The 26,041-nt window shown below is 55.7% G+C and overlaps 1 protein-coding gene across 5 annotated transcripts in view; it reads left to right on the forward strand.

Annotated features, from left to right (window-relative positions):
* The window catches only part of hth (Meis homeobox homothorax), a 273,655-nt gene that overhangs the window by 125,535 nt on the left and 122,079 nt on the right, over positions 1 to 26,041 (forward strand). For all 5 annotated transcript variants that reach the window (XM_025298145.1, XM_025298131.1, XM_025298151.1 and 2 more), the window contains exon 7: positions 5,255 to 5,384. In XM_025298145.1, coding sequence (XP_025153930.1) covers positions 5,255 to 5,384 — 130 coding nt within the window. The remainder of the gene's footprint in view (positions 1 to 5,254; positions 5,385 to 26,041) is intronic.

Here is a 26,041-nt window from a genome sequence, read left to right on the forward strand (position 1 = left end):
GGGAAATCAATATCGTAAATATCGCCCGTCGAATATCCGAGAGCCGTGAGACGTCGCGTCGCTGTTTCGTCGTCGTCGATGTCGGGTAGGGATCGAAACCCGTTTTCTCGTTGGCGCGGCCGTGTGTTCCCGATAACGCGCGTTCGCCGCCAATGGCCGAAAGCGACGGATGCAGTAGGAGTCGTAAAAGCAACAGCACGAATCTGGACTTCGTTTTACTGACAACGCGCCAAATACCCGGATTCCATATTTATGGCCGGCCCGGCGGACGTCTTCTCTCTTTCTCTCCGTCTCCGTCTCCGTCTCTGTCTCTCCCCTCGTGTTGTACCTAACGCCGTCGCTCGTGCGTTCATCCCGTGAAAGGAGACGGACGCCGCGCGCGGCCGGCCGGCCGGAGGAGCTCCAAAACAGGCTGCCCGCCTCCTCCCTGTTTCCTCTCTCGCCTCTCTCGCTTCACCTCGCCAGTCATAAATTTGTTTCGTTTATACGACCGTTTTAAAATCATTCCCCGGTCAGGTGTACACCTTGTTAAGGCCTAAACTCGTGGCCATTTAATCGCCCGAATCTCGTGGCTATCGTTAGCGCGCGGACCTCTAAAGTCCCACCTACGGCGCGTAGGTCTCACTCCTTTACTTCATAAATCCGTTATGTAGCAAAATTTACGTCTCCTCTGCGTGCCGATGCGTGCGTGCGACGCGACGCGACGCGACGCGACGCGACGCGACGCGACGCGATGCGACGCGACGGAGCGCGATCGATGGATGAAGAGGAAGGAGAAAGAATATATCGCCTCTTGAGTCAGTTACGCGCTATCATCGTCGTCGTCTGTCGACCAGACGGAAAGCGGCGTTTCCATCCTAGAGGAGATTGTCTCGGGAGCGAATGCGCGCACTGAGCCGCACTCGGTTTTAGGTTTAACCAGCGTGAGAGAATTTTCCGGAGATCTCGTTACGATGACGATTCGCGCGTGCGACTGGTCATCGGCAGCGTGCGCGCTATTCCATTACGGAGGAAATGTAAATATAATTGTGGTGTGCTGACATAACCGTAAGATAATCTGCCGAGCGGAGGCGCTGCCACTGCAATAAATCGTAATTTATGATCCCTATATATACGCCCGCCGGTATCGCCGAGAAATTCAAGACTACGCGGACGACGGAGGCTCGGAGGAGGGCGGGAGGGAGGGAGGGAGGGAGGACGACTCGTCTCTTTCTCTCCTTCGCGCGACCGTCTTGAACGGCTCGCGTCGTCTCGCTTTCTCTCATCGCCCTTTCTCCGTCTCTGTTCCCCGCCATCGCGCTCCTTTCGGAGCAGCCGCTTCGCTCCGTGGAATGGCCGGGAAGAAGACTGAGACTCTCTCGATCTGGGTTCAGTCGATGGGCATGCTTTACAATGTGGCGCTCTGCCTTGCCTTCATAATCTATCGTTGTCTCTGTCCGGTCAGCGTCTCGGCGCGACCGGAATATATATAGTCCTTTCTCCTTTCCTCGGCCTCTCTCTCTCTCTCTCTCTCTCTCTCTCTCTCTCTCGTTCTCGCTCTCGCTCTCCCAGCGACTCGGGTCCGCGTTAGTTTTCTCCGTCTTTATCGCGCCCGTCCGCCTCGTTTATGTCTTGTTCTCCTAGCTCCTCTCCTCCGAGCTCTCGAGCACCAATAAATTAATTGCGGAGATTTACGTATCTCGCCCGTAAACCAGTCAGCGAGACTAATGCCTGGCCTCTAATTACATAATTATATGGCATTATGTTACGACGGCCAATTAATACGCGCGTACAACGATTCCGAAGAGCGAGTCGCGCGAAGAGCCAGTAAGTAAGCCGCGTCCTTCTCTGCGATCCCCGCGCACGCGAAGGAGCATCGTCACGCTCCAGATTGCCGAATACGCTGTCGCTTGCGACGTTGACGCACCTGCGTGCGCGTCCAGCGATCATGATTTATCGTCCGCGAGGATGACAGTCGACCGGCACCGGTCGCCGCTGAGATGCTTTATGGCATGAGCATCGAAAGCGATTCCCGCCACCGAACCGCGTTCGCGCGGTTTCGTCGGGATGTTTCGTGTGACGTAACGACGATGACTACGACGACGACGACGACGACGACGACGACGACGACGACGATGGCGGAATGCGATGGAAGAAGCGGGAACCGGTACTGTCGCGCTACACTCTCGCTCTCGTCTCCCCTTCCGATATTCCGCGGATCGCTCTCTTCGAGGGGTTCCTCGATGACTATTACTTCCTCTCAAGGACATATTCGCGCTCGCGCGCACGGTCCAGAAAGGACACTTTTCCCTCGGTGCGGCGGGAAGGAAACGTTACGGCACGAACGAGCGGGGGTGGAATATGAGATGCGGGCGACTGATTTATTTAAGGGGCAGGCCAGACATCCGGTTTGTCGAATTACGCTTTAAGAGCGGCCGTGGTAGACGGACTGACAGATACAAACAGAGACGGACTACGGGGGGGGGAGGGGGGCGGGCGTGCGAGCGAGAGGCAACGCGACGTGGAACGAGAGCGCGTAGCTCGTCGACCCGTTAACCGTTTATCATTGCATCGACACGAGTCACGCGGTGGACCCTACTGGCCACTTAAAAAACGGCGATTCAGCCTTTAGTAGGAAGTGACGTCAGCTTTGACTGAGGTACACCTCGTACGAGCGACTGTATCGACGCGCGACGTAAATCTCTCGACGACTCCCACTCTCTTTTTCCTTTTTGCTTTTCTTCTTTCCGTCGCGATATGATCCCGAGTGATCGCGCGAGTCGCGCGAGAGCGGACAACGGGAATTCGGCGGAGACACACTCGTCGTCGAGAGATCTCGACGGTAATCGTCGTCGGTCGTGGACAAAAGGGTCGTCTTTCGTGCGGTGAGAAATTCGTGTCCATTGAACAGACGTCGATGCGGTTCGCTTTTAAGCGGTCGGCCGGTCGACCGATACAAGACGCTCCTCCGAGAGCATCTCATTGAAACGATATCGGCCGGCCGATTATTGCGAGCACGATCCGAGAATCATCCGCCTTCACGGACCGCGGGATCTCCCTCGTTTCACGCCGAGTGCCAGTAGGAAACGGCCCGGCGACGACCGATGCATTATTAATGTCCCCCTGACTCGTTACCACGTATCTCGTATACTATATTTACTGTTGCCCGCGCGATCCGCGGTACCCTCTGCAAATAACCATTCAAGGAGGAAGAGCTCCCGATTTTTGCACCCGCGTCCACCTTGCATTCGCTCGAGATTTCCCGAGCCGAGCGAGAGAGAGAGAGCACCTCGAGTTTACCATCTTCATGTTTATTCGCTGTGCAAGCTGCTCTACCTTAATCGCGTCGCAGGACAAAAGGGCTTTTTTCCATCGAAGCGAAAGATGGATACATTTGAGATGAACGAAAGAAAGAAAGAAAGAAAGAAAGAAACTCACAAATGATATCGGCAGTTCTCTTTTCGGTAGCTTGTCATATGTTGCACAAGTATTTCGGTTGTTGCTGGTATCGCGGCTGAAATTTTGCCGAATTTCCGTCCGTCCGCGCGCGCTGCCAGCCGCGCGAGGCAGTAAATTCACGTTCCCTGCGACAGAGATCCTCCGGAGTTGACCGTGTAACGATTCCAGGCGAGATACGAGAGCAGGCAATCGAGAGAGGGAGCGGAGTCGGTACATTATCGCAAAGATGACGCCTATGACAGCATGTGGGAGTAGCTGTCACTCATTGTTGCCTGGCCAGACGTGATATACCCAGACATTTCGCTTCGTGATATCGAGAGATTCGCCCGCTTCAAATTCTTACCCTTCGACCTCGGGACGAGATCAATAAACCGGCACGTGCAAACACACACACACACACACACACACACACACAAGCTGGCGCGGCTCCTTTTTTTTCCAGAGATATAACGTTCCATAAAAAGATATAAAAAATCGTCGTCGAAGCGATCGCTACTTCTCCAAAGGATGTCGACGGTGTCGTCACTCGCAGCGGAGGAATCCGATTCGCGGGTGAAAAATAAAGCCGGCGACCCTGAGGCTGCTCAGCCCGTTCGTTCGTTCGTCGCGCAATCGTCACGAATAATCATTCAATGAGTATCCTCTCCTCGTCCAAGCATCTCGTGGCTCTAACAACACACTTTGAAGCGCATCAGTGAGAAGCGGCGAATTGCCTCAGATTGAGATGCACGCTTTGTCATTCGCGTATCGCCGTCCGAGGGTGCCGCGGGTTTATCAGACTCATTCGCGCGTTCTTGCGGAGAACAAACCCGACCCTTGGATCCTCGATTCGATCTATACCGGGGACGATCTCGTCCCGTCCCGTCCCGTCCCGTCCCGATGATCCAGAAAATACTTGCTCGTCCCGCTCGGCTTATCGCCGCTGATCACCGCTTTGCCGTGTGCAGCAGACACGTACGCGCCGGTTTATGGCCACACCGCAGTGCGTCTCGCCGACGAATTGACTCGCGGAGAGCAGAGCCGCAAGTCAGTCGCGTTTCGCAGGCGAAAGTAATTCCGCGCGTGTCCCGACGCATTCGCGCTCTTCGTCTCGTCGCCTCCTCCCTTTCGCACTTACGCCGGGGCACTCGGCGGTACGAGCGTCATTATCACACGGCTACACCCACGGAATAAACGATCGAATATTTTACGTTCGTGGCTCGCGCGCGCTCCCGGTAAACCCGTTGATTCGTAAGTCGTACACGCGTCGCCGGAGCCGGGGCTCCCCCGAATTATTTAGGTATGCCGGCAGCATTTTCGACGAGAGCTACGTGTGCTCCGTCTTTAATCGAGATCGAAATCCGAAGCCGATGCGCCGCGCCGCGCCGCGCCGCGCCGCACCCGCGCGCATACCCGGTGTGTGCCACGGCTGTCTCCGGCGCGTTTTCTTTCAACAAGAAACAAATGAATGAAAATCGACAGAGATGGGCGCGAAAATCCGCCCGCTCGTTAATCTCAATTCTGTCTCGTCCCCGGAGCGCTCGCGCCGAGTCGATCACGATTTTTCCGCCGAAACGTGATGTTCCACTCTCGCGGTTACTCGCGGCCGAAAGAAAAGCTCCTCCTGCGGGAGCTTTGGACACTGTGTACGTGTGCGCCGCGCGTGTCCACGAATCACGCGGACACGCTCCGCGAGTCTGAAACGTTGACTCGCGCCGAGCAGGGCCGTCGAAAGCGAAAACGACGACGATGATGCGAACGCGAGATTCCTGCGCTTCGACGCGACGACCTGCGTGAATTTTTAGTAATTCGCGACTTCTTTTCTTTGCCGTTGCAGAGGCCACCTTCCTCGTCGCTCTCGTATCCGGGCGCGGGTGCCAACGATGATGCACGTAGTCCTGGAAGTGGTGGCACACCCGGACCCCTCAGCCAGCAAGCACCGGCTAGCCTCGACTCATCGGATCCTGGTAAGTAGCGACGAGGAGATTAAAAGGATAGACGAGGCGTAGCGAAGCGGCGATCTTACTTGCGTCGCGTGCATGCGTGCAGAAAACCTCAGGATTTCTCTTCATTCATCACGGGGAGCGCGATAGCTTTATTAACGGCGACAATCGCACGCGTTTCATTGCTTCGGCCGATCGAAGCCGGGGCAAAACTCTCGCCGGAGTCTCGAAGAGGAGAGACATTCGGAGGAAACCCCACCTAAGGCGTGCCCGAAGGTCGCGCAGGTCGCGGGGCACACGTGCGCGCAGGTGACGAGCCGAGAGGAATTTTCGGTCGAGTCGATCGCTCGAGGTGGATCGATGGAACCTAAAGTAGGTCCCTGTCTTTCTCTCTTTCGCTCGTCTCCCTGTCTCTCTGGTGGGACGAGAAACGCGAGCGACGTCGCGCGGCCGACGACGACTAGGCGGGCTAATGACAATATCACGCGACGAGCAACGAGAGTTGATGACAATCAAGACGCGGCTAGCCCGGACCCCACGGACCTTCTACACGCCCTTCAAATTTTACGAACACGGACGCGCGCGCGCGAGCGTCTACACCATCAAACTCGCGGCGGCAACGCCACCGCGTCGAGGACTAATGAGCAAGTCCGTCGCGCATTGGCGTAATCGTCGTCGCGCGACGAGCATAATAATCAGTAGGTCGCATCGCGCGATATTATACGCGACATACATTGTTGCAGCGTCGCCTCCCGGCCGATTAATACATTGCCGCGCGGAAAACGTCGCTGCTGCGCCGGACCGTGTCGTACGTTCGCTCCCAGCACGGGCATATTTCGCCGCGAGACAATGATCGCGCGCGGGCCGCCTGTGCGCGCGCGGCGGAGAGGTTAAAATGCGTCCGTACGTAAATGCGCGCAGCTCTCGCGATTTATTCGACCGGGTCGTTAGAGCGCCGCGCACGGGCGCTGTAACGCGAGAGAGAGAGAGGAGAACGTCCGCGCGGAGCGAACGCGGCCCGGCGAAGAGCCCGGTAGCGCGCGGCCGCGCGACTCGCCGCGCCAATGGTTAGCGCGACCGGGTTCAGTCAGTCACCGGAGGGTATACAAGTTCACGACATCATCCCATAAAGATTCATTAAGGTCCGCCGTCTCTCTATATTCGCTCTGTCGTGCCAACATTATAGTGCCGCGTGGCGTGCCACTTCGGCCGGGCATGCACGCACATACATACACGCGCACATGGGCGAGAAACAAAACGGTTGATCAATAACAATCATAAGCGCGGGTTACGTCGAACGACGAGGGAGAGAGAGAGAGAGAGAGAGAGAGAGAGAGAGAGAGAGAGAGAGAGAGAGAGAGAGAGAGAGAGAGAGAGAGAGAGAGAGAGAGGGAGAGAGAGAGGGAGAGAGACGAAGGCAGGCGTCGATTATCGGTGAGAGAGATAGATATAGAGAGGACAGAAACGGCCGGAGGAATGAATGGTGGAGCGTAACGCTCGAGTTTAAGTCGTCGTCGTCGTTGCATCCTTGCGTTATTGCTTTAATATTCGACGATGTTAATGCAGCGCGTGCAGTCGCCGTTTCGTGACGAGATACGTATCTGCCGTCGCGAGATTTGTCGCGGAAAAATGTCGGCGAGGGCCTCGGCGTTTCTTTCGCCCGCGCTCGCGTCCTTTTCATTTAGTCGGCTACAAGTTCACCTCACTTTGTACTTGGAGGTGAACGGCCTGATCGTTTGTGTCTCGAGCGTGCAACGGTAACCGGCGCGTACGCACGAGAGATCCTTCCGCGAAGGACAACACGATGAGTCGCGAGGTTCGCGGGGGGTTGTACGCGCGCGATCGTTGAGTCTCGTTCCATCATCGACACGAACACACACACACACACACACAGACAGACAGAGACATGCGCGTTTCGAAACGTGGATTATATCAGCTTTACTCTGCGCGACTGCGGAAGCAATAAGATGGAAACGCGCAAAGTACAATCTCTCCCCCCGCTGCCTTCACAAATTACAGAATGATGTCGACCGATCCACGTGCCGAGCTAATGATATTGTCTAATGGAAATTTCGCGTGTCGCCCGGTATTTACGAGCTTTTCTCTCCGTTTAATTACAAATTCGTAGGAAAATTACAAGGGGAGGTGGATAACGAAGAGTTACCTGGCGCGCGCTCACCCTCTTTTTCTCTCTCGATCGTCTCTCGTTGCTTCGTCGTTTGCGACGGTGCAGTGTCGCTCGTTTTTCCAAGACGGCGAGATTCTCGACGTAGACCGCGCGCGCGCGCGCGCGCGCTTCCGACGGCGTTAAGTCATCGTTAGATTTAATATTCGCTCGAGCACAAGCGCGGGCTGCGGTTGGCTCATGACGAGATATCGATCTTCCGCGCGAGATCTGTCGTGAGAGAGCGTAGAGCCCGAGCGTTTCGCACGTGGCGGAGCTATAGAAAGTGTGCAGTCGCGTTGACGCACGCGAGATCAAGGGAGGGGGAAAAAAATTGATGGCTCTCCCGCGCCGGCGACGGGAACATGATGATAATTCGCAATCGGTGCTTTCACCGAGAGCGACGATAGCGCGCGTTTCCAGAACGTTTCCACGAGAGAGAGAGAGAGAGAGAGAGAGAGAGAGAGAGAGAGAGAGAGAGAGAGAGAGAGAGAGAGATGGGACATGCTCGCCTCTTGTCCGACTCGCCAGGTACCGGTTCGGATTCCAGGGGTAAATAATTAGCTCGATCGGGTCTCTTTTCGGAAGAGCGCGAGATCGACTCCGACGTGAAACGCACGTGGACAATGTAAATATTCGCGTCTTGTTCTGTTTGACCGCGTCCGTTAATCGCGGAGATTTGATCGCTGGAACAAAAAAGGAAGAAATCGAGAGATACTCAATCGACATGCATTAGTTTCGCAGAAATCCTTATATCTGTCGACATTAATTACATTGCTTGCGATAAGACACATCGTCGTTGTAATTATCAATTAGCGGAATTATTATTATCAGCATATGTGTCGCGATGGCACGCGCGCGCGACAGAAATACGACATTTCCGTTCTCGATATCGCGGACAGGTACACGCGCTCGCGATTTTTTAATTGGATTCTCGAAAAAAAAGAGCGGAGATTTCGTAACGCGACGTTATCCGTTATGTCGCGCGCGCGCGTCTCGCATTGCTTCATCGACCGCGGCGTGCGAGCAACGTTGTTGCTGTTGCTGTTGCTGCTGCTGCTGCTACCGCTGTTGTTGCCGTTGTTGCTGCGCGCGTGTACGTCATTAACGGGAAAGCACGTTCGCGAGCACGGAGAAGCGAGGAAACGATACGAGCGACGAATATATTAACGAACGCGGCCGCTCGCGCGCGCGCGCAGGTTGAGGTAATCGCGCTCGCACATCGCGCCGCTTCGCGCCCCGAAATGTCACCGAGGTGCGCACCGTCGACGCGGCGACTCACCCCTCGACGCGCCCCCCTCGAGCCAAATCAGACCAAGCGCGTACTCCTCTTGCGTCTTAATGCCCCTTCGTCAATCTTCAGCGCCGGTGTAACCTTCTCGTTTGTCCTCTTTCGCATTTTGCAATTTTTCGCTCCTTTCCTCTCCCGCGCTCTCTCTCTCTCTCTCTCTCTCTCTCTCTCTCTCTCTCTCCTCTCCAGCACTCTAATAAAGTTACCATTATCGTCGTTTATTATTACTCGCGCTTTGAGTTTCCAACCGCCGACGACGATCAATCTCGGGACAAAGTCGAGTCATCGGGAAACCAGACGAGATCGTCACACAACCGCATGCTTTTTCCCACGATAAAAATAAAATTGATAAATTCTTCACGAGAACGGCCGGCAACCGGCCGCGTTGATCCATTTAGCCAGAGAACGAGAGGCTTAACTTTACAACATCGGGCGACGGTATCGTCGGTATTCATCTACCAGCGACTCTTGGCGACGTTTCGCGTGAGCCACCGTACAGGTCGATTAGGGAGTCTCACCCTCGCGTTACACGGCGAGTATTGACGCGTGTAGACTTAGTTACTCGTACGTAGCGCGCGAGTCAGTCGCGCTGGCTGCTTACTTAATGTCGAGATGCTATCGACGCATCCGGGGTTGTCAGCGTACGACGAGGTATTTGCTCGGCTCGCTTTCCTTCCTCCTTTCGGTCTAACCCGCACGGTTCCTCTCTCGTCTTTTCCCTCTTCCTTTCGTCGTCGTCGTCGTCGTCGTGGGCCCTCATTAACGTGCCAGCTTGTTTGCCGCGAGATATCATCGTGGACGTCCGTTTTTCGGACGGCCGCCGATAGACCGACGACATCGTCGGCGGACCTAATTTGTATTCCATCACTCGTTAAACGATAGCCCCGCGTAGCTTTACCGTTAGCTCGCGGCCGACGTTTTCCCGTGGCCTTCGGCGACGTGTGTTATGTACGAGAGGTAAGTTGCCCGCGGCATAATGGCACTTGGACTTGGCGGTCGATTTTACGTCGAGTTTCGAGCGAGCGAGCGAGCGAGCGAGCGAGCGAGCCAGTATGGTCGTCTAAAAATTGTCCGCGTGTGTATACGTGTGTATTCTTGTCTCGAAGAAAATGGCGAGTTTGTACGTAAGCCGCGGCGCCCTACGTTTACGATAGAACGCGCGAGATCTCGCCAAAGAGATTGATTATATTTATCGTACGGTTCACACTAGCGCGGCAAGAGACAGAGGAGAGGAGAGAAGGAGATCGCGTGCACAATAAAAATCAAGGTAACGGCGATACATTTGACATTCGCACGGCCGCGACATGATGCGATGCGACATTCCCCCCGTCGCTTCATCCATCGTCCGGCGACGCTCTCGTGAAAGCCTCGATGGAGACGTCATGCGCGTCAGCCAGTCAGCGGGATGTTTCCCAGGACGGGCTCTGGAAACACGCGCGCGCGCGCTGCGCCGTGTGACACGTGGGAAGAGCACCGTACGGGCATTAACATATCGCGCAGCAATCGCTCGCGGATATATAAACACGCGTTCCTCTTCGCGCGGAGGTTATAAAAGATTCTATCTCGGCCTGACCGACCGACCGATCGCGATACGCGGCCTCGAGGAAACTATGCGCGTCGCGCCGCGTACGCTATGAAACGAGGCGAGTATACTTGTATGCGCGAGCGAGCGAGCGAGCGCGCGATAGCCGGCACTCGTAAAATTTATCTCGCGCGCGCGCGCGCGCGATATACCTCGCGCTTTTTTAGTTCCCGCAAACGAACGAACGAACGGACGGACGAACGGACGAACGAGCGAACGTTAATTCCCTCCGTCCCCCGCCGGCCGATTGCGCGCGGCACTACCTTGTTCTCAAAAGGCGCGGCAATGTTTTACGCCGCCACCATCGCCACCGCCACCACCGCCACCGCCACCGCCACCGCCACCGCCACCTCCATCACCATCACCATCACCATCACGCATCGATACTTATCTGACCGTGCCCCTTTTTTCCCTCGCCTTTCTTTTCCACCTTCCTTTGCATTAATCGTATCGCGCTCGACGATCATAAACGCGCGGCTACATAGTGCGATCGTTAAGCGTAGTTTGCGTAGATGGTGATAGTCCTTTTAGAACTATCTGCTTATCTAATCTCGCGCGCTCTTTCGCGAGCGTGTTTTCCAGGCGTTTAATAGATAGGCGCGCGCATTGGACGTGAGAGATATATATATATATGTGTGTGTGTGTGTATGTGTGTGTATATATATATATATATAATGTTCGAATGCAAATGCGACGTCGAGCGACCTGAACGTTTCTCTCGGTTCGATCCTGTGCGTATCTACAGATCCGTTACGTTCGAGCGCTCCTTAATTACGACGAATGCGGAGCTATAAACACTTTTACGCGCGCGCGAATTCGGCGTACGACGCGCGCGGTACGCGCGGGAGCGAGACGATTTTACCTAATTATATGAGAGGTATTGGTCGGTTGCAACGTCCTTTCGGGGAACCTTCCGTTCGGGTTAATAGAGCAGCAGAGCGTCGATTAACATCTCACTTTCTCGTTCGGATACACGAATTATTATCTCCGAAACGATCTCGACACCCGTATCAATCATTCTATCTCTAGAGTACGCGCTATCGCTCCTTTGGAGCGACTCGGGTGAGAAGGAGAGGAAGAGAGAAAGAGAGACGGTCAGACGGTCGGAGGAGAGTCCCCCGCGCCCTTTTTTCTTCGTATTCGGACACTTTCGAGCAGATTGGGTCTTTCGATTCGGACGAAACGGGTCCTGTCAACCTACGACTCCGTCCCTTCGTAACAACCTTCGACGCGTTCGGACTTCTCTCGTGCCTCTCGAGATCCTTAATCGACGGCTCGTCGTCGACTTGGTCGTCCCCGTCCTCAGCTTTTTCTCACCCACCGGGTCGGTGGGCTCTCTTTTCTCTCCGCGTAAAGAAAGGGAGAGGGAGCATGATGCGTGAGAGAAGAGGAGGAGGAGGAGGAGGAGGAGGGAGAAGGAGTTAGATATCCTCCGGTTTCTGACAACTATCGGGTGTGTTGTCGGCCGAGGAATAAAGAGGCGAAGTGGCAAAGGGGGCTGGCTGGCAGCAAGGGGGGAGAAAGGGTGAGCGTGTTAAAGCGTGTACGAGGACCAAAGATCACGGAGAATTCTTGGAAATCGGCTTATATAGAGGAGAGAGCGCTAGAGAGAGAGAGAGAGAGAAAGAGGGAGGGGGGGGGGAGGGAGAAGCCACCAGAGAGGTCGGAGAAGGAAGATAGAAGTAATGAGGTTGATTCTCTGTTTTCTGTGTTTTCAGCGAGCGGCGATATCGGTCGGTTATCGGGCCGTAGCTTTTTTCTCGTTTCGCTCTCTCCTCCGCGCGCTAGTCCCTATCTCTCTCTCTCTCTCTCGTTCCCGCGCGCGCGGCATAATGAGGCCTTCATGTCGTGAACTTTTGCGCCTTGTACCCCTTTTTCTACCGAGGGTAAACTCGGCCCTGCGAGAAACATCGCGTCGGTTCTTTCGTCGTGCGCCTCAAAACTTGTCCTTTGATTTCTTTCTTTCTTTCTCTTTCTTTTTTTCTTTTTTTTTTTTTCCATCACGTTTGCGCTCGCCTCAATTGCGCGTAGATGAACGCCTCACACCTTCGAAAAGTGGAATATTTTCGATCCGCTCGCTAGAGTGACGCAAGATCCCCCGGATCCCGTTCCTTTCTCGATACTCCGACACGTCGGAATGCCGTTTCGATGAAAACTCCAAAGGGCGAAGCATCAAATCCGAAAGGAGACGCGAGTAACGATCATTAGCAGCGTCGTGTCTCACGAATCGCAGACCGTGCGGTTTAACGGCCCGTTACGAGCTGGAAACGTGTCCGCAGACGCGACTGCAGAAATTGGCATAAAACACGCCTTATTATTATCATCATCGGAAGCGCGCGGTAAAGACGCGAGCGAGCGGTTCTCAACTCGTGCACGCGGTGTGCGACGCGGGGAATGATCGATAGCGCGCAGATGGCAGCAGGAAGCGATTAAATTATGAAATGTGTACATTCGCGCGCCGCAACGACACCGCGCCCCGCGACACGTCGCGTACAAAGTTTATGAGACGAGTGACCGGCTGCGGGGCGGGGCGGGGCGGAGCGGGGAAGAAAGGAGAGAGGGAGGATGGTCGCGGGAAGGGCCGAGGCCGAACACGACGACATTGAAGTTAATTGGCATGTTAATGAATAATAAACTCGCGTCACTCTCGCGGGGGTATCGATGACTCTCGGGACGCCTCGCGATAGCCGGCGGACGAGACGCGCTCGCGCGCGACAGCGGCTGGCATTCTCTCATTAATATTACTGTTTACTATGCCTCTAATCTCCGGCCGAGATTTTTGCGGCTGCGGCTCGCGCGCGCAGGCACAGTAACTCGTTAGGGTTCATTGATTCGAGTAGCGGCTCGCTCGCGTTATCTTCTTCCTCGGTCGATTCTCGGTAGTGCCCCTCGGTCTGGCCGGTCGGCCGAGAAAAAGTTTCCTTATCGGCCCCATCCGTGCGATAAGGCGCGGAAAGCCGCGTCGGAACGGCCGCGTGGTCGCGGCGTAAATTGGAGAAACGAGAGACGCTCGCCATCTGGTCGATTAATTCTCCGTATAACGAATAATGATGAAGTCGCGCGCGCGCGCACACGAGTGCTCGTGTCGTAAGGCCCGACGAGAGAGAGAGAGAGAGAGAGAGAGAGAGAGAGAGAGAGAGAGAGAGAGAGAGACTGGGAGAGAGAAATATCCGCATATTCTCGTTCCCTCGTGCTGCAGGGGGCCTAAAACGTTCGCGCTTACCGAGTAGTCTTGCGCAACCGGCTAATTAGACCGCGGATAATTTCTTTTTCTTCGCGGAGAGAACACGCTCGAGCGTGTCGGAGAGGAGGCGAGCGTTTCGTCCGCGGTATTATTCTCACGGTGTATCGCCGGCGCATGGAGATAATCGTAGCGATAATTAACAAAAATAAATAAACGCTCACGCGGACGGTATTATTTATCGGCCGTTTGCCAAGAGCAAATTTCTGAATATTTACCTCTCTCTCTCTCTCTCTCTCTCTCTCTCTCTCTCTCTCTCTCTCTCTCGCCTCGTTTCATCGGCGTCCTAATAAACGTCGGTATATTCCGGGTGATTTAAAAATAGTCGTAAATTCGTTCCTCTCACTCACCGTCTCTCTTTTCCTCTTTTCCGCGCGCGCGCGCTCTTCTCCGCTTCTCTATCTTTCTCTATCTCCCTCTCTGTCTCGCGCGCGCGTTCGCACGTGTACTCGCGCGTGGAGAGCGCGCGGGCCGCAGAAAAATCAATTAAGCGGCTTATGTGAAATATCGGCGCAATTACGCGCGATTGCCAAATCTAGTCGAGCTATCGATGGCCGCCGCATTATCAAACGTTCCCCGCGCTCGGCCGTGTCGATTTCAGCTGCAATCCTCTCTCGCGCGCCGTCAGCTTTTCATCGAGCGTGCGCATTTTTATTACGCGATTCGGCGGCGGCATTACCGCGCTCGCTGGAGCGTGCACGGGGGATCCGGGGGGATCGCACGCGAGATCCTTTTCCACTAGCGGGGCGAGCCGCCAGCCCGATTGCGAAACACGGTGATCGATAACGCGTTTCGCGATCGACAGATACGTGGCTGCCTTTCGCGTTTCGCAAGAGCAGCGCCGCGGCGAAACTCGCGATGGAAAAGCAACGGCAGCGAAAAACGCTGTCTCGTAGCCGCTGATTTTCCGCCGCCGGGTTGCCGCGATGGCGTCAACAACGAAACATTTTCGGCTGCGTTAAACGCGAAACGATAAACGCCCGAGTACGTAGATATAAAAAGCATGTCGCGTTGCTCGGTATTTTATCAGTTGATAAACGCGGCAAAAATCCGTAAGAATCCGTTGCGTTGGCGTCCTTCTTTTTTCTTTGATCTTTTCGCGCGACCTCAACACGTCGCGCGCTCTCCGCTTCATGAACCGCGGCGATGAACGAGAGAGAGTTTTATCGCGAAAGTCCGTGTTGCTCGCGGTTTCGACGCTTCGATCCTCTCACGATCATTCGTCAGCCGTTATCGCCCGGCCGGAAATCTTCTAGCTCTAACACGACATTAATTACACTTTATACGCGTATCCGAGATACGTACGTGTATGCTCTATTTCTCTCCCTTTCTGCGGCGGCCGAGAGCGAGGCTTATCTTTTCTCACGCACGCGTTATACGCCGCGGTGCACCGGCACCGGCTTATCGAAGATGCTTCTTGTCTCTCTCTCTCTCTCTCTCTCTCTCTCTCTCTCTCTCTCTCTCTCTCTCTCTCTCTCTCTCTCTCTCTCTCTCCCCCTCTCCCTCTCTCTGTTTCTCTCTGCCCGGAATCCCGGAGTTTCGACGAGAGTCGATCGTAAATTATTGTCACCGATGAAGCCAATGTGCGGTTCTTTCGTCTCTCCTTGTCGTTCTTGGTCGTCTTCGACCGCGTGTCGCCGGTCCCGATTTCGGAAAAATACCGCATTTTTATTGAACCAGCTTTTACACGCGCGCGACGGACGGGCCGCGCTATTTCGTAAAAACGAAACGACGAGGCGATCCTCAGCCGCGTTAGGTTCCCGTTAGGGCATAGTTTGATTGAGCGCTGAGCTATTTTGCATCTGTTTATTCACGCGCGCGCGATCCTTGCGTGCCTCGGAAGCGCGGCCGGAGATGAACGTTGTATCGGGAAGTAACGGGTTGGAGGGAGCCGGTGCTTAAAAAATACGACTTGTCAGGAGTGTTATAATGAATAATGCCCGTCGGCTTCGGTAGAAAGAGAGGAGAGATACTATATCGGCGACGAAGGAAGCAGCGGCGGAGATCGCCGCGGTGCGGTGCGAGGAGCGGCTCATCGCATGCAGTAAATTTCCCTCGGATGGTAGCAGCCATCACGCGAGACCGCGTACGGTAAATAAAGGAAATGCGGCATTCTCCTCTTTGCCGAGTGGAAGAAATGAGAGGAAAAGCCTGACGAGCTGCGGGACAGGGTGAAGATTGATGGAAACCAACGAAATCGACGTTAGATTTTCGGTGGAACGATCGGGCTTATCAATTTCCCGACCGCTGATTCGTCGTGATCCTCGGAGGAAACGAATTCTCTCTCTCTCTCTCTCTCTTCTTCCGCCACCCTCTCATGTCATCACGCCACCGAATTTTCCGCTTCGCCTTGAAACGCGCGATAGGGCGCGAGCGCGGACGACTTTGAGCCTGCGATCAGAGACCAGTCGCGTAAATGAACATTGTCGCGGTTGAGCACCTCTGACCGACAGCTGTTCCGCGCACGTAAGATAACCTAAACCAGCCGGGCGCTGTCCCTAGTAGTAGTCGGCTCGCGTGCGTATTGACGTAGTTTGTATTTTTTAAGTCGCTCGTCATGCCCAAATGGCCCGGCCACGCCGCCGCCACGCCGGGGCTCCTTTGATTGTCTTCTCGGAAGCACCGAGATTCTTTCCTTCCTGTCAGCCGGTTAGTAGATCGACCACCGAATTACCGCGAAGTCCGCCACGAAAGTCGATGCGGCGAAAGCCGCTGCAGCTCATGAAAAGGCAGCGTTCTAGCCGGCCGATTCCGCGAAAACGCCTTCGCTATTGTGCGCGCCACGGTGCGAAAGAAAGCTGCCGGGCTGAATTAGCGCGCGTCCACCGTCCGCAAGTATCACCCCGTTGCGGAGTCTGCGAAATTTCTCCTGGAAGCGGTTGTTTCCAGGAGAAGAGAGCTCGTTGCGCCCATCCCGTGACGAGTGTCACGCGTGTCGCGCCGGGGTAAAGGAGGAAAGGGGAAAGCCGACGAGACCGACGAAAGCGCAGCTTGACGTTATCGAATCGCGGACACGCGACCTCTCTCTCTCTCTCTCTCTCTCTCTCTCTCTCTCTCTCTCTCTCTCTCTCTCTCGCCCGTCCGTTCACGACGGCGCGGGGTCGCTCGATTAGACTTGTCTCGGCTTGCTGTCTAGCCGCTGATACGCTCGTATTCGCGGCTATATTATTGCGCGCGAATGACTCGTGATGTCGTCGCGTTCTGGCCCCGACTCGTCTTACCTCGTCCCGTCCCGTCCCGTCCCGTCCCGTCCCGTCCCGTCCCGTCTTGTCTCGTCTCGACGACGCTCGTAAATCGCTCGGGTCCCCGAGGGGCAGCCTCACGTGACGCCTCGTCGAAACGTATTCTTCTCGACTTTATGCCCGCGGTGGCAGTAAAATCTTATCCTTACGAGACACTCTTCCGCGCCGAGGACTAACGGGCACGACTCCCGCCGTTTGGCGCCCAAAGACCAGCCGGGGAATATGTTTCTGTTGGACGATAGCATCGCGGCGTAGTACCGTAAGGCGCGGTAAAACGCGTCGTTCCCATGTCACTTAAGGCCGTAATACGCCTTAGCGCGAAGAAAGCGCGGTTAAGCGACAACGACGCGATGTTCCGGCGAAGAATTCGGCCAGGGTCGTTGCTTCGCACCGATTACCGCCGCTTACGACGTAACGCCGCAGAGACCTTCGATACAATCGCTTCGTAGACGCGCGATAGCGCCTGCGACGATCTTGCGAGAATGCGTTCTACGATGAGGTGAGAGAGCAAGGATTGTAGAGTCTCGCTTGCTTGCATGATATTCTCCATTGTTTCCAAATCACAGCACCCATTCGCAGCTCTCAATCCTAAGGTTGATATATGTGGGGAGAAGCGGTCGGAAAAGCGTCGGGAGAGCAGCACCAGTCGCGATTGGTCGCCGGAACATTGTCGGCACGTATTCGGTATTCGCCGGGCAAATTTCACGCTCGTGGTGGAGTAAAAACGGCAGACAGAGAGAGAGAGAGGGAGAGAGAGTAGGGAAAGCGCGCTTCTTGACCGCAAACATCGTCTCGTTCTGACGGTGTCTGAAAATCCTGTAAGTTCTTCGGCAAGGATTCATCCCTCGCCTGAGTCACCCCCGCGGCGACCGCTACCTACCCTTCCGTCGCCCTTTTTCCCCGCGCTCTTAGACTCCCTCCTCCGCTTCGCCAGCAAGCGCGCTTTCCTATCTGTACCTCCATCTTCTCTCCGCATTCCTTGGGGTATTACACGCCCCAGCGTGCACCACGCATCTCTCCCTCTCGCCTTCGCGCGCGCGCGAGAGAAGTCGGACGGCGGCGGCGGCGGCGGCGGCAGCTGCGGTCGTCGCTGTTGCTTCCTCGGCTTCTTCCACGGCTTTCCCCGTCGTGAGGATAGGCGAGTGAACTCGTTCAAATCCCGATGCGGCCCCGGGAACAGCGCAAACCCATTACGGATTCATCGTGCGCCATTAGCTAATTCTTCCCTCGCTCCTAACGTCTTCCTTTCCGCGCACCCTTTTACCGTCCATAGTGCTCGTCTTCGGCTCTCTCTCCCTCCCTCTCTCCCTCCCTCTCTCTCTCTCTCTCTCTCTCTCTCTCTCTCTCTCTCTCTCCCCCGCTCCTCCATCTCCACCTAGCCTCATCCTATTTCGCGCTCTCCCATCGGACCCTTCAGCCAGCCTTCAGACTCTCGCGCAGAGACCCTTTCTCGCTACTCGGCTTCGCATTTCGCGGGGAGCACGTCTCTCGGTGCGTCGCGAGGAGCGACCACGCGATCGAACAGCGCGCTCTCAAAATTCCAGATGCGGTTTTCTTTTCTTCCCTTTTCAACGTATCGGCGACACGCAATGGAAAGAACGTAAATCGCGAGTCAGTCGAATACCACGGGGGGTTTCTTGTAATTTCCCAACGACCTCTAGCGCTCGGTCTTCCGGATGCGGAAACGGGGGGATACTTTGCGTTTTCGAGGGTACTCGATACGATCGAGAGCACACTCGATTTTCCGTGGAGCGCACCGCGGCGGCGGCGGCGGCGGTGGCGTTGGCGTCGGTTGAAATGTGTGTGGCGGTCCTACGAGAGGGAGAGGGAGAGAGAGAGAGAGGGAGGGAGGGGGGGGAGAGAGAGAGAGAGAGAGAGAGAGAGAGAGAGAGAGAGAGAGAGGGTGGATAACAGGCGGCGAAAGCGAGAGGAGGAAACCGCGGCAGGCGGTAGGATGGGAAGGGTGCGGGGGAGGGAGGGAGGCTGGAAGAAGAAGAAGAAGAGGACAATCCCGTGCGCGCACGATGGAACGAAAATGCAGTCACCCGGAATAAACGAGGAGGAGACCCGAAGTTGTTGGTCGAAGTTCAGCCGGAGGGGTTGGGAATGAGTTTGCGTCGTGGCGGTGATGAAACTTTGCCGTGACGAGAAAGAGGGGTTGTCACGCCGTTCGCCTCTAAACCCACCCTCCTCCTATCCATCCGCGTGGGAGCGTGGTAACACACCCTCCTCCTCCTCCTCCTCCTCCTCCTTCCACCCTCCGCCAACCCCGCTCGTCCGTGCCACGGCCATTGTTCCAGCACACGCGGCGTTCTGGCTTTAAATGCGCGGCTTTGGTATTCTTCTTGTGTCCTCCGTTCACGGCGCGGCGGCCGACGACGGGGAGCGCTTCCCGACCACTTGTGCGATTACCTTTGTCTTGGCGTCGGATCGAGAGAGAATCCGCGCTCGCGCGGGAGAACGACGTCTCTCTCGCTTCTTCGGATATAATCGTCGCGCGGCGGTTCGCTACAGTAGCAAATCATCTCGCCTCGCGGTGAATGCGTCGAAAGTAGGGTAGGCTGACTGTGCAACTCTATTTTCTAACTTTCCAATAGAGAGACAGAGGGAGGCAGAAAAGACGAGAGGGCGGCGGGGAGGGACGGGGAGAAGGAGAGATTCGTGTTTCGTAGGATAGAAATGTTGAAATAGACTCATCCCGGTGATACACAGCCAGCGTGCGAGAGAGAAGGAGAGAGAGAGAGAGAGAGAGAGAGAGAGAGAGACCGCGCGTTCAAGATTGGGTCGCGTCGCTCAAAAATACAGACGGCGTCAATTCCGGCCGGCGCGGTTCCTAACGAGAAGAGGCGCCGCGACGCCGCTCGAGCGGCTTTACGACGGACCACACATCGCGGCCACGGGGATAAAAGACACATCATCCCGCGGCGCTGGTCGCGCGGATATGAAGACGGGCGTGACATATTTTTGCGATGCCGCGAGCGAGTACGAACGAGTATGAATACGAGCGCGGGATACGCGCTCTCTTCTCTACGAGCTTCTAAATATAGAGCGTGACTCACGACGCGACGCGTAGGAGGCGGCAGGAGGACGGTGAGAGGGCGGAAGGGAGGGAGGGAAGACGGGAGGAGGCAACAGGAGACGTGCAAAAATACAGCGGCCGAGAAGAGAGTGTCGTCCCTGCGCGTCGGAACTCGCGCGAACCGCTCGTGCTAACCTCGACGCGCGTTCGCTCGCACTTCGCCGGCGTCCTCCGCGCGTCCACTTTCACGCGCGTTCGTATAAACATCCGACTTAACCGCGCCGGCTCTTATCCGCGACATTTCGCGCGCGACTCCCCCGAGTCCTCTCCCTCTCTTGTTGTCGATTGTATCTCTCTTTATCGTCGTCGTCGTCGTCGTCGTCGTCGTCGTCGTCGTCGATGCGCGCCACGCCGCCGCAGACCGTCCGCGAGTTCATCGTTCATGCGACGCGTTTTAATCCCGGCGAAGAGCGACGTCATTGTCGAGCGCAAAAATACCATAATCGCGCGCTCGTCTGTTTCTCTTCGAAATAACAATTGCGTGACTAATCCTGTTTTCGATCTCTCGGTGTCTCGCACGCAGCGAGGGGATCGGTAAAATAAATAAAAGGATAAATGGAAAGAGAGAGAGAGAGAGAGAGAGAGAGAGAGAGAGAGAGAGAGAGAGAGAGAGAGAGAGAGAGAGAAAGAGAGAGAGGGGCAACGTTCCCATTAAACTCTTGAATCGATCGAATTCCTTCGCGCGCGGAAAAAATAAAGCGACGGCGCAGAGAAGAATGGCGAGGTGAGGAGAGGAGGAACGAAGCGGAGAGGGGACGGTTCGCGAACAACAGCGAGAGAGAGCCGACGGTTTTTTTCGCCTCTCCGCCGCCGCCGCCGTCGTCGTTGCCGAACAGACTTCATTCTTAGTTTACAAGCGTGTGGTCTACAAAGAGGTTGCCACGTTGTTAAAATAACCGCAGAGGCCGAGTCCCGCGATTCACGAGGGAAGGCGTATGCTCGTTCGCCGCCGGTCGCGCGCACACGAGCGCGGAGGCGCGTTTACGCACGCACTCACGTGTGCACGTAAGTGTGCAACGGAGGAAAGCCGAGGCCTCGAATGGAAGATGCGTCTTTACTTTGTGACAGCGGCGGTCGACTCGCCGGCGAATCGCGCCGGCGCTCTCTCGCCGCGCCGAAGAAGGAAGGCGTCCGCTCACGTCGTAAAATCGCGCGCTAGCTAGAACACGCGGAACTCGCGTCGTCCACGGAAATCACCGCGAGCGACTCTCCGCTCCGCGCCGTGGGCGACGGAGAAACAGACACGCCGCGGCCGTCGGCCGCCGGCTTTTTCGAAGCGACGTGATATTTGCGAGTCAGCGTAGCTCGCGCGAATGAAGAGGCCGGCAAAGAGGCTCCTCTCCTCCTCCGTGGAGGTTTCGGACATTTTTAAAAGGCGCCCAGAGCAAGCAGTCGCGACGCGCGGCTCAAGAAAAACGACGACGTGATGCGAGTTGCAGCAACGATTGAAACTCGCGAAAAAAAGCGACCGCGCGTGCGTTACACGACGACTAAAAAAACGCCGCCATTAGTATATGACTTTTTCTTGAGCGCGTCACGCGGCACTTTGCCGAGAAGAAGGATACTTTGCTCTTGTTCCCTTTTTCCCTTTTTTCATCACTCGTCGAGCGATTAACTCGGCCAAAGCGAGAACCACTGCGACCACCGCAGCCGCCGCCGCCGCCGCCGCCGCCGCCGCCGCCGCCGTCGTTGCGGCGGCATGGAGGAGTGGTAACGTAAGAAACTTTTCGAAAACCACAAAGTACGGCCGTAAAGGAGGGCCTCGTGCGCGCACGTCACGCGTTTTACGGAGGAGCACGCGGATGAAAAAGACGCGTTCTTTCCCCACTTACTCTTTTCCCCTCTCGCCCTCGGATTCTCACGAGATCGAGGAGGTGGTGGTGGTGGTGGTGGTGTTGGAAGAGAAGGTGAAGAAAGACGCATAGATATGCGGGAAGCCCTCCGCAAGCCGAGCCACGGCAACGCGGTCGCGCAGGCGGGCTGACATTTTTTGTCGGTGGTCCCTCGTCGGCGTCGTCCTCCGACGTGACTTTTATTGCGTGTACGGCGTAAACGCGGCCGTCAAGAGCGCGGGGAAAGAACGTGGCTTTATCTCGTTAGGGCCCCACGGTTAAATTTCGAATGGCGTAAACTTAACGAGTCGATACACCATCTGGACTACCGTCCTACACACGGAGGAAGTCGCGGCGAAGAAGAGGGATTCCTTTGTGCCTCGTGCCTTCCGCTACCCCGTCGCGGTTGCCGCCGTTTTCGTGTCGTGGTGGTCGTCGTCGTCGTCGTCGTCGTCGTTGTCGGTATGAATTCTCGTGACTGGCGTCACCACCATCGAGACGTCAACGGACGGGGATTCCGTAAGGATGACGCGCTAATGAGCGGAGGAGAGAGAGAGAGAGAGAGAGAGTTCCGCGAGCGAGCGGGTCAATATTTTTTTCGTCTCTTCCGAGTGGCGCAACGGTGCCTCTAATTTCTTTCGACATCGAAGGCGCGAAGCGTGGGCGTCGAGCGTGACACGAAAGAAGAAAGCGACAATCGATTACTCGTTATTTCGACGCATAGTCAACGCGAACGAGCAAGAGAGAGGGAGGGGAGAGATAAAAGGAGGTCGAAGAACGACGAGACTGCGCGCGTGCGCGCGCGCGAGGAGGAGTAGCCCTAAATTCGGTAATAATGAAACTCACCGATGTGTATGATTGAAAACGCAGGGCGGCGGCAGAATAGCTGTTAGTATACGGGAGGGGGGGGGGCGAGAACGGGGCAAGCAAAGGGGGTGGGATGGACGAGCTCGGATGTAATGCTCGAGACACGCCATTACGCCCGATTACGTCACACCGCGAAATCGCCCGGTCGCGCTTACGTGTGCTCACTATTCTTTCCCTCCGCCTACACACCGCCGCGTTCGTCCAGCCCCGCGCATGAAATGTAATTACGCTCGATAACGGTGACATTTAGCAGCCGCTGTCGGGGAGCCGTTGTTGTTGTTTCTTCATCGCGAAACTATGTACATCCCGAATAAACGTAGTTTTTCTCGCAAACGACGTACACCGGAAATGCAGCACGCGTTACGGCCGAGAGAAAAGGAACGCACGGAGAGCGTTGACGTGCGCGCGAGAGGAAAAGAGGAGTGAGAGAGAGGAGGGAATCCGCGGTACACCTGTATAGAGGGAGACGCGCAACAAATTCGCCACTTTTCGATAATAGAAGCTTCAACGTTAGCGACGACGAGCGGAACGAAAAGTTGCGGGGGCCCCGCATCCGGATGACTCTTGACGGATCCCTGCGACGGCGATCCGTCACATGCAGATACCATTCTATGCCTAGACAGAGAGAGAGAGAGAGAGAGAGAGAGAGAGAGAGAGAGAGAGAGAGAGAGAGCGAGCCCCACGTTGGCCCTTGTAATACGGCGCGGTTCTCGATACAATGAAGGGGGAAAGAACCACCCAGTCGGGTCCCGGCTCTACCGCCACGCATCGCCGCTCGCTTTAGGCCGGGGACCTGCTCTTTTACCATTCTGTCTTCCTCCCCTCGTCTCGTCCCCGTCTTCTTTCCACTTTTTTTATTATTCCCTCCTCTTGCTCCTCTTCGTCGTCCTTTCTTCGTTCGCGAGCGACGGTGAATGGTTTCAGCCGAGCGGATTTTCGGGGGAGACGCGTCGTTGCGACAGACTCCCTCTCTCTCTCTCTCTCTCTCTCTCTCTCTCTCTCTCTCTCTCCCTCTCTCGAAGGGGGAGAGAGGGGACGTCGGGGCGATTTTGCTCGTCTCTGCAAGGCGTTGCATTGTGTCACTTCTTCGTTCATTCATTCCTGATTTTGCGGTCGACTTGCGTAGCGAATTCACGAAAACCGTGAGTGAAACCCTCCCTCTCCCCCCTCATTGCCTGCCGACGCGCGTTTTCCTCGCCTTTCGCGCGCGCTTGTCCCCCGCGTCGCCTGGTCACCGACGTCTTTCTCTTTCTCTCTCTCTCTCTCTCTCTCTCTCTCGTTCGCTCCGTCGCTGTATCGAGAGGACGCTCGTTGATCCTGTGAGAAACTCGCGTGATTATCGCGGCGACACCACATCACGCGTCGTGCTTTTCGTCGTCGCCCTCGATGACACGTCTGTTAACGTCATCCGCCGTAATGCCGTGGCGGAGAGCCGCCATCCAAGTCATTTTGTCTCGTCCCTTAAGCTCCGTCTTCGGGATCAATATCACGAATGTGTTGATGACACGTACACTTTCGACGATACTGGGTATCGTCAAGAAGACGGCGATATCGACATATTTTTCATCGGAATATCGACGACGAAATGCGCGCGCATCATCTCTCTCTTTCTCTCTCTCTCTCTCTCTCTCTCTCTCTCTCTGCCTGTCCCTCGATTCAGGGATTATCGAACGACACGCGCAATTTCACTCTTACGCAATCACAAACGCCAGAGTATCGCGTTGCAGGAGCCGATTCGCTCGATCTTTACTCGAGGCAGGAAAGTCGCCCGGGAGATTTTCCCCGATAACGATGCTAATCACGCAATTACCGCCGCCTGGCTCTTACGCAACGGTGGAAGGTGTGCGGTTCCCCTGATCCGCCTACCGCTCTCGCGCCGCGGTTACTTCTGCCGGAATTTGCGTAATTCCCACGATTTCGCGCGCGCACGCGATCGCGCCGCATCGAGAGAGTCCTCCTCGGCGAGTGACCCCGCCGTTCGGTGAGTTTGTCCCCCCGCGCCAAATCAACGACCATAGTATCTGCAAGAGGAGCCTCTCTTCCTCTTCTCCCTTCTCTCTCTCTCTCTCTCTCTCTTTCTCTCTCTCTCTCGCAAATATTCGACGGTGTTTGTTGTGTCGTGCGATCGAGCGATGCAACGAGTGGGTCTCTTCGGATTCAGCCTGCCCTGAGAAAACAAACTGTGAATCTGGTTCGAGCTCGCGTAGTCAAGTGGGGGACGGGGATAGATGGAGTGAAAGAGAAAGAGAGAGAGAGAGAGAGAGTGAGACCCCCTCGATCCTGAAGGGGACAACGCGCGGGATCGCGGCGGTCTGTGAGATTGGGTCTATTGAGGGTTTTCGAGTGCGTCGACGATCCTGCCTCTCTTCCGATCGTGGGAGAGAACCGGAAGGTCTTGGACTCTCTCCGCGCTCTCCTCGACGTCGTTCCGTTGAATATACGAGTGTTAGCGGCGAAGTTTGGGCCAAAGTGTACGCGTGGAAATGCATCATTCACGCGAGAAGCCCGAAAAGCTCGTCCTAGCGAGCGCGTTTTCAACTTGTCGTCCTTTATCTCGTCGGATCACGTCGTTATCACGTAGCCCGAATCCTTCGTTAATGGATCACGCTCGGGTGTTTCGCGTCATCGGGACGTGGGAGTGATAAATATACGATGCTGCTTGAGAAAATCTTGATCTTCGCGTAGACTTCATTAGGCCGGAAGGTCGGTCGCTCGAATCTCGGGCCCCGATTTGTTACCGACGCAGCAGACATTTACCTCGTATATGATACCGCATTATAATCGGCGCCTATCTCTCCCAGGTGATCGTGACGTAAACACGCGCTCGCTCGCGGCTCCGAATACAGTCGGCCACTGTTATTTATTGTTAGGGCGGAATTCTCACGCGCGGAATTGGCCGGCTCTCGTGCGAAACGTTCTCTTAATTGTGCTTAATTTCGCCGGCAGCGTCGCTGAAAAGATCGGCTGAGAAGATCTGTCTCGTATCAAGAATCGGAGGTTGAGGTCGTCGAGTCCGATCGTATCGATGACGCTCCTCCTTGGCGCGCGGGTGATTTGACTCGGCGACGACACGGGCGAGGCACAAAAGGGTATAAAACTAGCAGATATAAAATAAAAACGGCCGAGCGGTCCGAGAGATTGGAAGATCGACGATTCCAAATCAGCGCGCTATCGATCCCACTCCGGCGGCGTCGGTCTCGTCCGGGACGTCTCCCGGTGGCGTCGCGAGAAAACGCGACCCCTGCCTTCCCGTCGTCGCCAGCCTCGTGGCCCCGGCGCGATAAGAATGAAATGCCGGGCGTACAATGAAGGTGTCGTTGCAGGAAATTATACAGCACTTATAAGAGAACCTCCCCCGTCCTCGCTCCTTTTCTCGCTCTAGC

Source organism: Harpegnathos saltator, unplaced genomic scaffold (genome assembly GCF_003227715.2).
Source record: "Harpegnathos saltator strain DR-91 unplaced genomic scaffold, Hsal_v8.6 scaffold100, whole genome shotgun sequence".
Lineage (NCBI taxonomy): Eukaryota > Metazoa > Arthropoda > Insecta > Hymenoptera > Formicidae > Harpegnathos > Harpegnathos saltator.